Here is a 16,477-nt window from a genome sequence, read left to right as displayed (position 1 = left end):
TGATGTGTTCATTTACGTCCTTTTATGTTTGTTAATGTTTATTCATTATAGGTTTTTAATGACTTTTCTAATCTTATCGTATAGATTTAAGCACAATAATTAACTATAAAACAACATAATTAACATACGAATGCTAAAAATAAAACAGCAACACAAACTTGGTAGCCGGACCGGACCGTTTGACACAGACCATTCTCGGTAAGCCAAATCAAATAAAACATTGTGTGTGTTCGTGAACCGTTCGCGAACAAGTTTATATCCTTGAAGAACGAACACGAACAAGATATTTGTTTGGTTTGGTGTTGTGAACCGTTCACTTGTCCGATAAATGCTTACGGACGAACATGAACAAGGCCTTCTTTGGTTCGGTTCCTTTACCGCACTAGACTGGTGTTAATTGATTACTGGTTCTGTTGCAGCTTTTTTTTGGTACTTAGGGCATTTTGATGATGGCTTCTAGAGCAATTTTGAGACGGAGGCGGTTTATTTCTGATTACCTCCATATTTCTAGTCGTTCAATTCAAGGTCTGAACCATGGGATTGCTAGCGGCACATACTCGAGTCCCACTCCGAGTAACACTAATAACGCTTTCAACGAACCGGTTAATACGAAACACATTGATGCATACTTTATGAGGCGCGGGGATTCTACAAACTTGTCAGCATTCGGATGGCTTAAGATGCAGAAGTTCCACACCATTACAGGAAATGGAGCACTGGGAAATATGTTACACACGAGGGTTAATTTTGGGTCACGGTCTTCAAGTTTTTTGTCGATGGCATCGGCACCTAAGCCAGCTACGGGTAATGATGAGGAGGATAAAGAACAAAGTGCTAAAAAGAGAAAGGAAGCGTCCCCAGAGGAATGCGATCAAGCGGTTGAAGGTTTGACCAGTGCAAAGGCTAAAATAAAAGCTAAAGCTAAACAGGTTACTGACTCTCAGAAGCCTGCTATTTCTATTTTGAAAAGAACTTGGGCTGCGCTGTTAGAAATTGGTCCAGCTTTAAGAGCCGTGGCTTCCATGAGCAGGTTTGATATACCTTTGCAAATTATTTTATAACCTTAACCAGACTGATTAGTCGATTATTAATCTATATTTCATTGTGTTGTGTTTAACTTAGGGAAGACTGGGCTAAGAAACTTGTTCATTGGAAAACTGAATTTGTGGATACCATGAAGCATTATTGGTTGGGCATCAAGCTTCTTGGTGTGGATGTGAAAATCAGTTCTAGATTGCTTCTTAAGCTTGCTGGCGGGAAGAGTCTTTCCAGGAGAGAAAGACAACAACTGACTCGAACCACTGCAGATATCTTTCGGCTGGTGCCTGTTGCTGTTTTCATTATTGTTCCCTTTATGGAGCTTTTGCTGCCCGTGTTTTTGAAACTGTTCCCAAATATGCTGCCTTCTACCTTTCAGGACAAGATGAAAGAACAGGTGCTGATTACAGTTTCCTAAACATTTGTTTGTCATATTATGTTAGTTCTATATCTTAATTGTTAGAATGGTATCAACTAAGAAGCTTAGATTGAAGATATTAACTTCATTGTGTAATTATGATGTTTACTTTTACTAATTATGGTTACTTGTAGGAAGCATTGAAAAGGAGGTTAAATGCAAGAATAGAATATGCAAAGTTTCTTCAGGATACAGTTAAAGAGATGGCGAAAGAGGTTCAAAATACTAGGAGTGGCGAACTCAAGAAGACAGCAGAAGATCTTGATGAATTTTTGGGCAAGGCAAGCTTGTAGTTATAGTTCAATAGCTATACTTTTTAGTTCCCTTTCAAAATATGCTTCATTTATAATCTGATACACAGGTCAGAACAGGTAATGCTGTAGCTAATGATGAAATTTTGGGATTTGCAAAGTTATTCAATGACGAACTTACCCTCGATAATATCAGCAGGTATGATTTTCAGTCATAGAATAATCTCATTATTGGTACTAACTAACAATGTGTTGTTTTCGAAAATGGATGCTGCTATTAGGCCTCGTTTAGTGAATATGTGCAAGTATATGGGAATCCAACCTTACGGAACAGACACTTACTTGCGATACATGCTGCGCAAAAGATTACAATGGTATATTTTTTTTGGTTGTAATAGAAAGCTGCTGAAATGGTGGTTATCTTTATACTTACATAATTGTTATTTTTGCAGGATAAAGAATGATGATAGGTTAATTCAAGCAGAGGGTGGTGTGGATGCTCTTTCTGAAGATGAACTTGCTGAAGATTGCAGAGAGCGAGGCATGATTGGAGTACTTTCAGTGCAGGAAATGCGTCAGCAGGTTTTATAAATTTTAAATATGCAGCTTTATTTAGCAGTAGTTAGCTGATCAAATTGTAAATAAATTGTTATTTATTTTGAAGTAGTTTTTAATCTTTTGGGTGAAGTATATATAGGGAATCCTGACATATTAGGTAATGTTATGGTCAACTTGGACCGCTTTTTTGTCAACCTAAGTGAGCCTACAGATATGGTTGGTTGGAAAATAATGCAGTTGACTCACATCCTTTACGACTTTAGAGATACAGATGTTGTTTGTCTCTGTTGATTTGATGGAAATCATACAACGTGTTTAGGCAAGATGCCAGATGTCGTTTATACCCACCGCTTGGTAAAAATGTTTGCTTGTTTTGACATGCATATGTTATGACCGTTTTGATGCGATATTGTGTGTTTTTATAAAAATTTAATTATATAGCTACATTAGATGTGAAACTAGTGAAAGATATGATCTTATTCGTACTAAATGTTTTAGGAGCAGCCAACATGCCCACTCCCTTTGTTATATCAGAGACTGGTTGAATTATTTGGTCTGAAAAGTGATGTCAGTTTGATTAGAGTGTTTATATTATGCGTATTGTCAGAATGTATTTCCACTGTCCCGAAAAAAGTGCAATGTTTGATTTGCACTTAGTTTATAAAAAAAATTTGACTGTTAATAAAATGTTCAAAATGGTAAAATGCTTTTTAATAACAAGGGAAAACTTGTGGACCAAAATTATGTTTTTGGTACTAGCTGTTGTGCTTTATAACCAAAATTATGTTTTTCATTCAGCTAACCTTTTCTGCAGCTCCGTGATTGGTTGGATTTATCTCTTAATCACTCGGTTCCATCTTCTCTCTTGATTCTTTCCAGGTAACTGTGGAACGTCCTCCTCCTCACACTAAAAAAGTATACAATAAAATAAAATAAAATTTCATATACTATGTTGCAGAGCGTTTACTGTGTCTGGAAAGTTAAGGCCTGAGGAAGTTGTAAGTGCCGCATTGTCTTCATTGCCTGATGAAGTTGTAGACACTGTTGGTGTTACCCGCCTTGTCATCTGAGGATTCTGTTTCAGAGAGAAGGAGAAAGTTGGACTTCCTTGAAATGCAGGAGGAACTCATCAAGGTTCTATTATAATCTCTCTTCTAACAAATATATGTGTGCGCACTCGTGCGTGCGAGGAAAACACAACCCAAATTGGTTCATAAGTAAATGTGGTCGAAATGGACGCCTCTATTTTGTGGGTGTTAATATTAATTTCTTAAAACAACTAGGGAACTAATTTGCTTAACCGTTTCGTACTTAGGAGGAGGAAGAAAAAGAGGAAGAAGAGCAAGCTAAGATGAAGCAATCGAGTGAAAGCAACAAGGATGTGGCATTAGAAGAGATGATTAATGCAACAGCTTCAGATGTGCATCAACAGGCTAGAGCAAGAGCACTTGATAAACAAGAGCAGCTTTGTAAAGTCAGCGAAGCTTTGGCTGTTTTAGCTTCTGCATCTGTAAGCATCTTGTTGCTGCAAATCTTTGTACCCTAATGAAAACTTTCTTAGTATTTTCTGAAAAATAAGTAAATAACTATTGTTGTTCCTTTCTGCAGTCTGTTAGTAGAGAGCGTGAAGAGTTTTTGAGGCTCGTCAACAAGGAGGTATGATCCATTCGTGTAAAATATGATTGCACAAAACTATATGATTACTGCAATGATTTAAGATATTGAAGAATGAGATTTAGGTGATCATATGCACTAAGCGTTCACTTAAGTCATAACATATTAACTTGTCAAAAGGGTAATTTTTATCATTCCTTTTGTAGATACATTTGTATCATAGCATGATGGACAAAGAAGGCACTGACACCGTGAAAGCATATAAAGCTGCCCATGAGGAACCCGAAGATTCCACTGATGAACATGTAACCGATGGAGTATCTTCAGCACTCATAAATAGGGTGAGTTGCTCAATAAGCCACCCTTTCTCTCTTGCTGTGTTTTTTTAAGCCTTGCACATGATATAATTTCCTTACCCCGATATGCATAATATTGTGACAATACTTATTAGGTCGATGCCATGCTTCAAAAACTTGAGAAAGAAATTGATGATGTAGATGCAAAGATTGGTGACCGCTGGCGAGTGCTTGACAGGCTAGTATTTTCCTCTTGTTTTTTTTTTTTTTTTTTTTTCATGTAAAAAGCTGTATTCAGATATTTTAGTATCTAAGCTGTTATATGGTTATTATTATAACTGCAGAGATTATGATGGGAAAGTTACTCCTGAAGAAGTTGCATCTGCAGCCATTTACTTAAAGGATACTTTAGGCAAAGAAGGGGTTCTAGAGCTTGTCAGTAACCTTTCCAAAGATAAGGGTTAGTTATCTGCTTTTACAAATATATATTTAAAGAAAGCTAGCATTATGTAGCTATGTGCTATGACTATAATGCCCCTTTTCTTGCTAACAGAGGGGAAGATTCTTGTTGAAGACATAGTCGAATTGGGGTGCTGAGCAGACGACGCTGATTGACTTTAAGCAAACGCTAGATGATGGTCAGTCCGTTATTACTTGGAACCCGTAAACCGTCATCTTTACATTTCCGCATATTGTAGAGGGTCCAAATTCGACTATCATACGCTATTCGTTAACACTTTCTAGGCATTGAAACGTTACATTTGAATTTTTATGCGGTCACAGGAGCGACCAAATTTTGACCAGTTTTGTAAAAATTAGCGAGTTCCAAACATTTATGTACCCATGACGGAGTTGATAACGAGAAAATGGTTTGAACCTGAAGTGAAATAAAGCATTGGTTTTCTAGTTTTTATGGGTCTAATAGTTTTTATGGGTCTAAACGGGATCTACTTTTACATAAAAGTTATACAAGTGGTTAAGCGGTCAAACCGTCTTCACCGTCAAACGAGCCAAAGTCCTTCGGTCCTTTAAACCTAGAAAAAACAGATGGAAGACTTCGACTTTGATTCCCTATGATGGTCCGCTCATTGATCTTTCGGACATCCTTGGACACCCGATCAAGAACCAGCAAGAAGTCCCGAACCACCATGAATATCCACAACGGTTGACTTTCTTCCATAGTCAAACTCCCGTGAAAGTATTCAGTAGTCTCTTTCACCATTGAAAGCGCCACTTGTTCTTCACTTTCGATCTTAACTATATCTTCCTCTGCTTTCTTCAAGAACATATTCGTGGAGTCCGAGAATCGTTTATTCAATCCAAACCGTTCGTTTAAAGCCACCATTTCTTTGATCTTGGTTAACCCCATGGCTAACCTTTCTACTTCCTTCAAAAGCACATCAAAGTCCATAGTTGCAGCTTTCTTGACACTTGATAGCTCCCCACTTAGGCTTGAAACCACTTCAAGACCTCGCTTTGTTGACTCGACCTCGTCACAGAGTTCATATTGCTGATTGGCCTGTGAAACACAACCTTCGGTTCTTGCTATTTCTTGTACTACAAAGTGCAAAAGAGTTGTTTTTCCGTCAATACCCTTCACGTCTATGAGCTTAACGAGTGAATCTAGCTTAAAGGCATGAGCATCCCCACGGTTTGTTCCTGTATTCAGTCGGTTCCCGGCCATCAGCACGGCTTCTAGAAGCTTTATGAACATCCTGCTGTTCCTAAGTTGTTGACAAGCTGACTGCAAAATCAAACAAACATCTTCAGCACATTTTATGATTACATGTGGCATGATGGAAGGGTCGGGAATGGGTCAAAACAAGTCGATATATTATATATAAGGATGGGTCAACAAGGAACACTTTTTCTACATTTTTTATAATATTTGTAACAAAAAGTTAAAGCATTATGAATACAGATATATTATTATTAGTATGATTATCGTAACCATAACGAGATCCGGATTCAAAAGGCGTTAATTTATACCTTAATTGTGTCGAAAGATCCTTTAAGGTAGTCAATCTCAGTATCAAAGTTAGATATGTAAAGCATGGCATCCACCCTCTTGAATGCAAAAGGAATATCAATAACTGCTTTCAGAAACTTTTCCGCAGGATCAAACAATGCATCATTCACCTCTTTCAGTCTAACTTCTTCCTCCCTTGTTGGCGCCATCTTTAGCAAGCTTCCCAATAGCTCTGAACCTAAACTATCAACATTACCTGTATAATGCATGAATTTAGATCAGCTGTAAAGACATGTGGTGTTCTGACACCTAAAGTCGAGTTCAGAAATTAGCCAATCTTAAAAGTAGAATTCAGAATTTATTAAATATGAGCAAGTAAACATGGTATGATTGATGTACCTTGAAGAATGCATTCACACACTTCGTCTATGGTTAAGTTAAATGCCCTCAAAAGTATAGCTATGTTCCTGGACTTGTGTGGGTCAAGGACCATGTTCTTGTGAGCCATCTCTGCAGCCATGGGTCGAACCATCGGTTCATTGGTGCTATGATTTGGTGCCACTGTTGATGATGATTTAGCCATGAACAATGTCTCTATCATTTCTTCATTTAACCTATGCGTTTTAAACTCAGTTAAGTTTTGATAATTAATAAAAATTAAAGATTAAGGGTTAGTTGCATAACTAAAACAACTATTTACACATTGCATACGTCACTAAACTATCAATAGTATAATGATGTTGTCAATGATTACTACACACCATTCAATTAAACCCAAGATTAAGAGGTGTACATAAAGGGACTAACTATACTAACACCACTGACACACTATTCATACATCAGTTACAATCTTACAGGCTATATGCCACGCATCACATTTCCATGTGTCATACAGCCCGTAGTATAACACTATAAGGTATGCAGTGGCGTAGCTACCTTCAGGGCCGTCCCCAAGAGCTTAATGGTTTTTGTGGGCCTTGCACGAATTATAAATATGGGCCTCAAAATATATTAAAAGAAATATAAAACTCATATAATATATAAAATATATTCAAAGAAACTAAAAAATTGTGGGCCTCAAACCTCAATGGGCCTTGTACACTTGCCTAGCTCGCACATGCTTTAAGCCGGCCCTGGCTACCTTATTTGTAGGGGGGTCGGCCAACCCCTATGTGAAAAAAAATTTTAGTAGTATATATGTGTTAAATTCCGGTCGACCCCTATGAAATTTTGACACCGACCCCTATGGATTTGAGAACAACCACTAGCAGAGAGAACTTGAGATGAAAAAAAAAGAGTAAACCAACCATATTTCCGACAGCCGGTGCGACGCAAAGAAGTATTCTCATGTTGCAGTTAAAGAAGAAAAGAAAGAAGATTACCTAATTTAACATTTTAAGGATGTAATGAGTCTTTATTACTCTCTTTCACAGCTAATTATTTTACCAAAATTTAATAGGACATGTGAAAATAAAAATAATGTCAACAAAACATTTAGTTATTTCTGAGTTAGTATACTTATAACCTAATATATAATAAAAGTCAGTAGTACGTTTTTTTTGCCAAAATTACTTGCCCATTTATTTCGTATATGATTTTTTTTATGGTCTGCTATTGTTTTTATATTTTTTTAATATATGAATATCGAACGAATGATGCTATGATTAGATACCAAAAAATAAAAAAGCGTAGAAAACAACTATAAATATGTTGTATTTTAATCATGCATAACTAATGACGTATCATGTATTCTTTTTGGTTATATGGTAACTAGTTTTTCTACCCAGCGCGATGCGCCGGGGTAGTTGGTAAAACCCCAGCATTGAAACCCGGGCGTTGGTAAAACCCGAGATTATGACGATGAGTTGACACGAATTCGGTCAATACCAACTTAAGGTACCAGAATAAAAACAAAAGGGTCAGTAAATCTCGGGCGTTGCGGTGGTGAGTCGGTAAAACCTGAGCGTTGTTGGTCCCGGGATTTGTGGCGGTAAATCGACACAAATTTAATTTGTTTCAATTACGCTCGTTACGATACTGGAACTACGAAACAAAATAAAAAATACAAAAAAAAAACTTTAATGTCGGACCGCCACTTGGACCAATAAGGTGCTAGCGGCATCAAACTTTCAAATTATATATATTAGATAATAGATAATATGATATGTTGTGTGATTATCTTTTTTTCATATGACTTGGCCCGATTTAACCCAACTTAAAAGACCAAAGCGGATTGAAAAAGAAATTATATACCGATTTGACCCGACCAGTACAACCGAACCAGACCGAAGAAAAATTTATATAGCGATAAGTAACTGAGGGGGTGTTTGGGATTGCTTATTTTCACCAACTTATAACTTATAAACTTTTTGAAAAGTAATAAGGTGTTTGGGATTGCTTATATTGTGAGAGGAAAAGTTTACACTTTTATAACTTATTAATGTAATGAAAAGTTATAAGGAGACAAAATAAGGAATCCCAAACACCCCCTTAGTACTGGCCCAAAGATTTTTTGGATCCGTCGCTGAAGGTATGAAAAATGTTTCATAGTCTAAAAAGATAATGTTCTATAAGAAGTAGAACTCGTATATATGATATGTGAAAAATGTTTATACAGGCTATATACGTTATATGGACTTGTATAACATGTGGAAAACATTATACGTGTTATTATAGCAAATGTGTGAGCAATGATCATATATGAAAAAAAAAAATGACACGTGAAAAATGTTACATGGACCATATAGTAATAAGTAACATGGTAAGTGTAAAAAGTTAAAAGTGACATATACACGGGTGTGTTGTACGTATCCATAAGAATATTACGTATCTATCCAATAATATAAAATAAATCTTACTGGAAAGAGGTGCTATATTTCAACTGGTCCCACACCATTGCTTTCTCTGACTTCGATTTTACATTCACTTTATCCCAATGCAAACCTTTCAACTTCGGCTTCAACACCGGCACCGGTGGTGGTGGCGGTGGCGGCACCGACACCGTCTTCCGAGTTTCAGACACAACTCCTGTCGGAGACAAGAACTTGTCCTCGGAGTCCGTGAAACAACACTCGTCCACGTTGTTTTGGTTATGGTAAATATTCTGTCGGGGTAATGGCGGCAGAGGGTGGAGCTCCGGTGAACCCATGGTGGTGGTGGATTGTAGTGGGTCGATGAGGGTACCAAGGTAAAGAAACTCGGTGCTTGGAGTTGAGAAGGTGGTGGGTAGTGTGGGTGGTGGTGGTGGTTTATCGGAGGTGGGGAGGTTGGCCGGAAACAGGCGGAGGCTGTCGGAGGACGGTGGTTTGTGGTGGTTACGGCGGTATAAGAGGGTGGTGAGTATTATGGAAATAATAAGGATGGAAATAAGAGAGAGTGTGAGTGAAAGGAATAATATTTTTTTGGAAGTGTGTGATTTTGAAGAAGGTGATGATGGGAGGGTAATGGAGGTGATGTTTGCCGGAAAAGTGGGGATGGTGGTGGTGATGGGTGGGGTGGGGGTGGTGGTGGTGGTGGTGGGGAAGAAGGGGTGGGGGTGGTGGTGGTGGTGGTGGGTGGAGGGTGGTGTTAAGGTGGAGAAAGGGTATTTGGGTGGTGGTTGTGGGGAGGGTGGGAGTGATGGTGGTTGGGTGGTGGTGTATGGTGGTCGTGACGGTGGTGGTGGTGTGTCGGTGACTGGAAAGAAGGGTTGATGGAGGATCCGGCGGGAAGATGAATGGGTGATGAATAGTAATAATAATGTAAGTGGTAGGAATAGGAAGGTGGTTTTTGTCATTTTGAAAATGAAAATTTATTTGTTGATGAAGGTGTGAATTGGTGTGTAGTTTTTGAAAGAAAAGTGTGTTACTTTGTGGTGTTTGTTTAGTCTTTGGAGAGGCACATATGTTGTTCATTTGTACGGTTAAATGGTTAATAATATTAGTATGTTTTATATGTTATATTAAATGAAGGTTGGAAAAACAAAGAAAGAAAAGTAGAAGCTGCTTCATGTTACATTCATAGAGTGAGAGCATCTTTGCAAATTGTTGGTATAAGTTAAGTGATATATCATAACCTTAATTCGTTTGTATATACATACATTTTGGTTTTATGATGGGTGTTGTGATTGGGTACTTATATTAGTTAAAGTAGCATGTCAATATTATTTATACATAGGGTTTTAACTAACTTAATTGTTAACTACTATGTTATAGGTTAACTATACATTAAATAAAACAAAAAATTGTGATTTGTCATCTAAGGGCGGCCCCACCTTTTCTCCCTTTAATGCTTGTTATTGTGTGAACATCGGATTCTTAACGCCACGACACGTGTAGCTGTCGTTAAAGGAGCGTCACATCAGTTTGAGCGTTTAACCAACCCACAATATGTTTAAATGGATGATGTTTATGTATATTAAATTTGTGAATTCAAGTTTTTGTTTATACTAAACTCATGAGCATGTTTAACTGCATGGGTGTTCTAGGTTAACAGATTAATTTTCATATTTATACTCGGTGAGTATTTTCTAAACATACTTGGTGATAAATTTATAACTATAAAGTGGTAATATAAAAACACAAATAAATATATATTGAATTATTGGTATAATTTATAAATCCATAAGTCATGTTTAGATTCATATGTCTACGTTGTTTAATTGGTTTCATCTTCTGTCGGGCTTGACCCATCAACCTGGACCCATTACATACCCAAGTGTTACAAACTATATGATTTTCTTCATAACACATAGCCTTAATAATCTGTCACGAGAAACATGTTAATCGTATATAAACATATAAATAAATCGAAAATGGGGTTAGTTAGGGTCCAAATATTTATAGGGTCATGACAATAAATATTCATTTTTTATTATTAAGGTTTTCTTCGTTTATCCTTGCTTTGTTACATGTCGATATGCTATTATTTTGTTGACCTGTGTTTGTGATGAGCTATTATCTCGACGGAATTTGATTAAATGTTAAGATATAAATCTTTTTGCTATTTTGTCCTATCCACGCCAATAATAAAAGGAAGTAAAAAAAGTAAAAAAATGAATATAAAGACATCTGACAGTAGCAGTGAATATGAATGTTTCAGGTTTTCCTGTTAGGTTCGGATCTTCAAGGCAAAAATTCTAGCTACTGAGTTATTCCATTTTAGTTGTAAAGGCGTGTGCATTGTGAATTGCGGCACGCTTTTTGTATCTTTAAATACTATTTCTGAGATTTGACAATACCTTTCACATTTTCCCTATAAAAAGTAACATGATGTAATGGTTTACTCATTCAATAATATATTAATCTTCCTATTAAGATTATTGTTTTATTTTGTACTTTAGCTCTACATTTGATTCATAGACTGTGTATTGCAGAAGCATGAAGTTACAATATAAGACCAACTTACAGGAATTGAAGTCCTTCCTTAAACTCTGATTTTCAAGGTATCAATGAACGGAACACCGTCATCACTGAGTTTATCACGATCATAGAAGCTTTGCATATATCCATCACACGTAAACGATTTGTATAGAGCCACCGAGTCCAAGTTTATCAGTTGTTCATCCGGCTTGACTTCAAATTCTTTATCAGGATAACAAAATGTCACCACTGAAAACCTATCTTTCTCTTTATTTACCAATGTTCTATGATAAGGAGCTTTATAAATCCCATTACTCACAACCTAATAATTTATATAACTTTCAACTTAAGTACTTCATTTTGCCTTAAAACATAACATCCTAAGTGAAAGTATAGTATCATGTTACCTCCATTATGATGCCAATATTTACGACGACGGCATTCGTCATAGGATGAACAAACACCCATTGACCGTTTTTTAAAACCTGCAAGCCCGGGATGTCACCACAATCTGTCAAGAGTGTGATCGCTGATATATCTGCATGAGTTGATATACCGATAACTTTCTTAGGTTCGGGACAAGGCGGGTAGCAATTCATCCTCACATCATAGCTTCCGACTTCAAAAGATTCACAGCATCGGTTTGCATCGAGTCCTAAAGCCATTGCTATGAACCCGATTATTGAAACCGCAATGTTCTTCATGTGATTCGAGTATGTATCTAATTCTTCCCTGATTCAAAACAATCCTAAACTTAATAATTGTCAAAAAGAGACGCAAAAAATGACTGATTGAGCTTTATGATCTGATAATGTTACCGAAATAAAAGTTTGGTAACCAGAACAACTGACATAACCGAACATATAACGAACCAGTTTGTTTTTATGTTTTTTGGAAAATCAATTTTTCGGCTCGGTTTTGGCTTTGCTTGTAACCAACAACGAAAAAAATGAACCGAATCTACTGGAACCGAAAAACCAAAGAAGACTAGGTTTGTATACGAACCGTACGACCACACACATAGCATGTTTGTGTCCGTTCTTATAACTTTAACCGAACAAAGGACCAAGCACGAACAATTAAACGGACGGGGATTTGTTGTTTGTATTCGTTTGTTAAGAAAAAGAACATGTTCGTGTTCATTTATATTCGTTCGTTGACAATAAAAAAGAATAGTTCTCTAACGTAAACAAATGAACATAGATAAACGAACATAACTGAGCTAAAACCAACTAAAAGTAATGTGAAAAACATTTTGTTGGACCTAAAAAGTTATAAAAACTAAACAAAGTTGCGATGGGCCAAAAAAAGTTATATTAAGGAGCGTAAACTAAAGAACTTAAACAAACGTAAACTAACAAACATAAATGAGCGTGAAAGAACATACATGAAAGAATTTGAATAAACGAATGTCCTCAAACATAAATTAATGAACGAAACATGTTTTCAAGTTCGTTCTTTTAACTAAAAAGAAGAAAAATATTTGTTCATGTTCATTTGTTTATTAAATAAATAAACATAAGCAAACATCCCGTCAAACGGTTCACGAACTGATCCCTAAACGTTCGGTACATCTATATATATATTATAATAAGTTGTGTAGCCCCAAAAATTATAGATCAAAACGTCTAATAATCAACTAGTCATTACGCCCAAAATTTCATGTCAAAATTTTCGTTATTTTGGCTCATTTTCTTTTACAGGCCAAAATTTTCAAGATCAAATGCTAAAATATAAAAATACAAAACTGAACCAAACCCATTATGAAAATCAAAAACCAAGACCGAACAGTTTTTTCACAAACCCAAGGACCGAATTTGTGATTTTCAGTCCCAAAATTACTGAGTCATGCACACCCTTATTTACCGGAAATGATGAGGCCAAAACTGCAACTTTCGGGCATGAGTCGGAATAGCCTTGAGGAAGATCATGTCACACCATTCCAGCTTTTGATCCTCAGAGATCACAAATGCTTGACCATAACCTTCTAGACTTCCAGGTTGTTGAGCATAGACCTTCTTCTCCTCAGAGGACAAATTGAAGAACTCTTGAATTTTGCTGTGCATACTTTTTACAGATTCATCACAAACTTCATGACCTATTAACTGCAAGCAAGAGATTATTATATCATCAGATCATAGTTCAAAATCAATTAAATAGTAGCTTACGATAAACAAAATTATTATTAGTAGTAAGCGTGCTAAAGTTATGTTAAGAGTTGTTTGAGCAAATTAGGGGTGTGTATAGTTCGGTTTTGGGCTAAATTAGAAACGTTAGTTTGACTATTTGGTTTTGGTTTTGTCATTGATTCGGGTTGAAAATTTTGGGTCGAAAAAGAAAGTTGGTTAAAAATAGTGAAGTTGCCTAAAGTTTTTTGGCAGCTAATAATTAGTGGATTTTTATAAGCAACATCTTTCCAACTATGGAAAATCAGAAATCCGTTATTTTTGGAAGAATCATTCGCTTTAATGATCAGGCTTATTTGTATGCCTTGTGTTATAAGCAACATCTTTCCAAGTAGAGGTGTAGTTATGTGATTCTAACTTATTTGAGCAGATGCATATCTTGAGATCTTATGGGAACGGAAATTGTAATAACTATTTTTTTTTGTTGCCCAAATTGGGATGCCGAGATTGTTAATTGCACATGAAACCATTTTTGTTTCCTTGCATTTAAACAACCAGAAAATCGAGCTCATTATTAAGTAAAATGTGTGACACTAAAGTTGCGGTCATTTTACTATTTTTATCCATTTCCGTTCTCTACTTTAACTTTTAGTTTCCTGTCATTTGGAAAAATTGAAAACTAAAGTTTATAGACGTAAAAAATGAGAAGGCAGATGCATTTAGCTTATTATTATACATTTATATCCTGCAATTATAATATGATCATATTGTTTGTATGTAGCTTGAGAGGAATTTCCGCGACATTGATTTTTCTACGGATTGGATCAGGCATGTAGATGATACAAGTTCAGAAGGTCAACTCAGTCAAAGTGCTAAAAGCGTGGTGGGGTCCGTTAAAAGTCATGGTAGAAAACCGTCTATAGTAATACATAAAATACCTAAAACCGATATTGCTTGGTCGCGAGGTGGTATGCTTTCTAAGCACTTGATTAGGCATGCTGCTCGACAAGGTAAATTCTAAACTTCATTCTTGGCCATATCCTGAGATGGCAAAATGGGAGGGTCCCGTTATATGATCAAAGTTGGTTACGTTTTATCATTTTCATTTTTTTATTTGGTTGGTGAAAAATAAATTAAAAATATAATTTAAATATGTAATTCTTTGGCACATGCGAAGAGAGAGGGTGTGACCCTGAATTGTTACATGTCCTTGTCATTTTTTTCTTTTCCTTGTATTTCCTTTACATTCAATGAAACAATTCTTTCCTGTATCATCTATCAGTTCAATTTCAATCCAAGTTACAATTAAATTTGCCATCTGTTCATCTGTGTTTTTCATCATTGGTCCGACCTTGCCGTTGACCTGCCGTCAGTTTTTCCCATTCGTTTGCCCTTGGAAACTCGCACTGTAACATCCCAGCTAAAACAGAAACGCTTGAGTGTGACGTACAAATTGTTCATAACACATGTGACACTATTAGGTGATAATATTATCATTAATTGGTTTAAACATCATATACACAAGTTCGTAAACAAGAAATACAAGAAAATATAAATACAACTAAACATTTTATCCATTTGTTTCAATAACCTAATTCTAGTATCTTCTTCAAGTATCATCCTCTAATGTTTGTATCTGTAACATATATATAAAATACGGTCAACTAACTTAATAATTGGTGAGTTCCCACAAGTTTGAATAAATACATAAAAACCTTGCAATTTCATGAAACTTGTGATAATTAAACTACTTTGCATGCAATGTCCTTTCTAGTTGGCCACAGCCAACGTACTCGGATCGGGGGCCCCTTTTCCACTCATAACAAAATGGTCCTGAGTGCAAAGGGGGGCGTATGATTATACTTATTGAGGCAACCACTTGCTGAGCACATAATCAAGTAAGCACATATAACACACAAGTTCACGATATGAATTGCAGTTTAATAGCTGAGTATAAAATCGATTTGCTTTTAATAGGATATATATGCTACCCCCAAAAGTAAAAGCGTTAAAAAGGGGGTGTGAGAAACTCACCTTGAAAGTGAAAATAAACATTGCAAGAAAAGCCGAAAGCACAATAAAGAAACCGAAGCAACCGAAAGTGCGTTAAAGAATCCGAAACGATTAAAATTCTCGAACTATAAAAATAAATACGAAATTTAAAGACGAATCTAACGGGATAATTAAAGTTAATTATTTGTTGGGAATATGTTATTTACGGCATGGATTATTTTAATATTAATCTATGTTATTGATTTAAAGTTAACGAATTAAAAGATAACGAATTTTAAGTTAATGAATTAAGATCAACGAATTATAAACTATCAAACGAATGCAAACTTAACAAATTTTAAAGTTAATGGGTTACAGTTGTCGAAATATAAGTTTAACGAATTGAAATAAAGGAATTAAAGTTTAACGATAAAAAATAAATAAATAAATAAATAAGTTAATGAACGACTTATATTAACGGGTTAACGATTTATTAATATCTTAATATTATCTTAATTACAAGATTAATACTAGGTTTGAGTATTATACGTTTACGGAAATTTTGTGTTAACGGTATTTTTATTTTGAAAACAAAAGTGTTTAACGAATTATAAAGTTAACGAAATGAAGGAATAATATAATATTAATTGGGTTTCACGAACTTAACGGGAACAAAAAGTTAGTTTTAAAAAGTAAATGACAGAATTACAAATTTTGTCCTTTAAAAAAAGCCAAATTACGGTTCGTGTCCTTTGTTAAGTTTCCTTGCAGGCGGTGTACTTTAAACATTTTTTTCCTACACGTTATGTCCTTTACGCTAACTGGGTTAGAAAAACTCAGTTAAGTATGACATGTGCCAGACATGTGATGGGCATA

General features: G+C 35.8%; 1 protein-coding gene and 2 pseudogenes across 1 annotated transcript; 1 reads left to right on the top strand and 2 right to left on the bottom strand.

Moving 5' to 3' along the window:
* Positions 1-438: 438 nt before the first annotated feature.
* Positions 439-4,790, top strand: LOC143569079 (uncharacterized; annotated as a pseudogene).
* A 361-nt stretch (positions 4,791-5,151) lies between these two features.
* Positions 5,152-9,919, bottom strand: LOC143569093 (formin-like protein 1). Its single transcript, XM_077055081.1, has 4 exons — positions 9,003-9,919; positions 6,544-6,758; positions 6,165-6,400; positions 5,152-5,919 (listed from the first exon to the last, which is right to left on the bottom strand). Exons 1-4 carry the CDS (start codon positions 9,917-9,919, stop codon positions 5,152-5,154), a joined length of 2,136 nt encoding a protein of 711 aa, XP_076911196.1.
* Positions 9,920-11,503: 1,584 nt separating this feature from the next.
* Positions 11,504-13,594, bottom strand: LOC143569092 (oxoglutarate-dependent flavonoid 7-O-demethylase 1 pseudogene; annotated as a pseudogene).
* Between the last annotated feature and the right edge of the window lie 2,883 nt (positions 13,595-16,477).

The sequence above is a fragment of the Bidens hawaiensis genome, unplaced genomic scaffold (genome assembly GCF_021521415.1).
Source record: "Bidens hawaiensis isolate Kalapana, Puna unplaced genomic scaffold, B.hawaiensis_p1.1 tig00024303_1, whole genome shotgun sequence".
In the NCBI taxonomy this organism is placed as follows: Eukaryota; Viridiplantae; Streptophyta; class Magnoliopsida; order Asterales; family Asteraceae; genus Bidens; species Bidens hawaiensis.
This window is presented reverse-complemented; position numbering and strand designations above follow the sequence as displayed.

What these genes read in the sequence shown, in the direction of transcription:
- LOC143569093 (XM_077055081.1), bottom strand. Translation starts at nt 9,919, where the DNA reads ATGACAAAAACCACCTTCCTATTCCTACCACTTACATTATTATTACTA. An exon ending in AAATATAGCACCTCTTTCCA is followed by an intron (nt 6,759 to 9,002) that starts GTAAGATTTATT and finishes TAAAACGCATAG; the next exon opens with GTTAAATGAAGAAATGATAG. An exon ending in GTGTGAATGCATTCTTCAAG is followed by an intron (nt 6,401 to 6,543) that starts GTACATCAATCA and finishes TGCATTATACAG; the next exon opens with GTAATGTTGATAGTTTAGGT.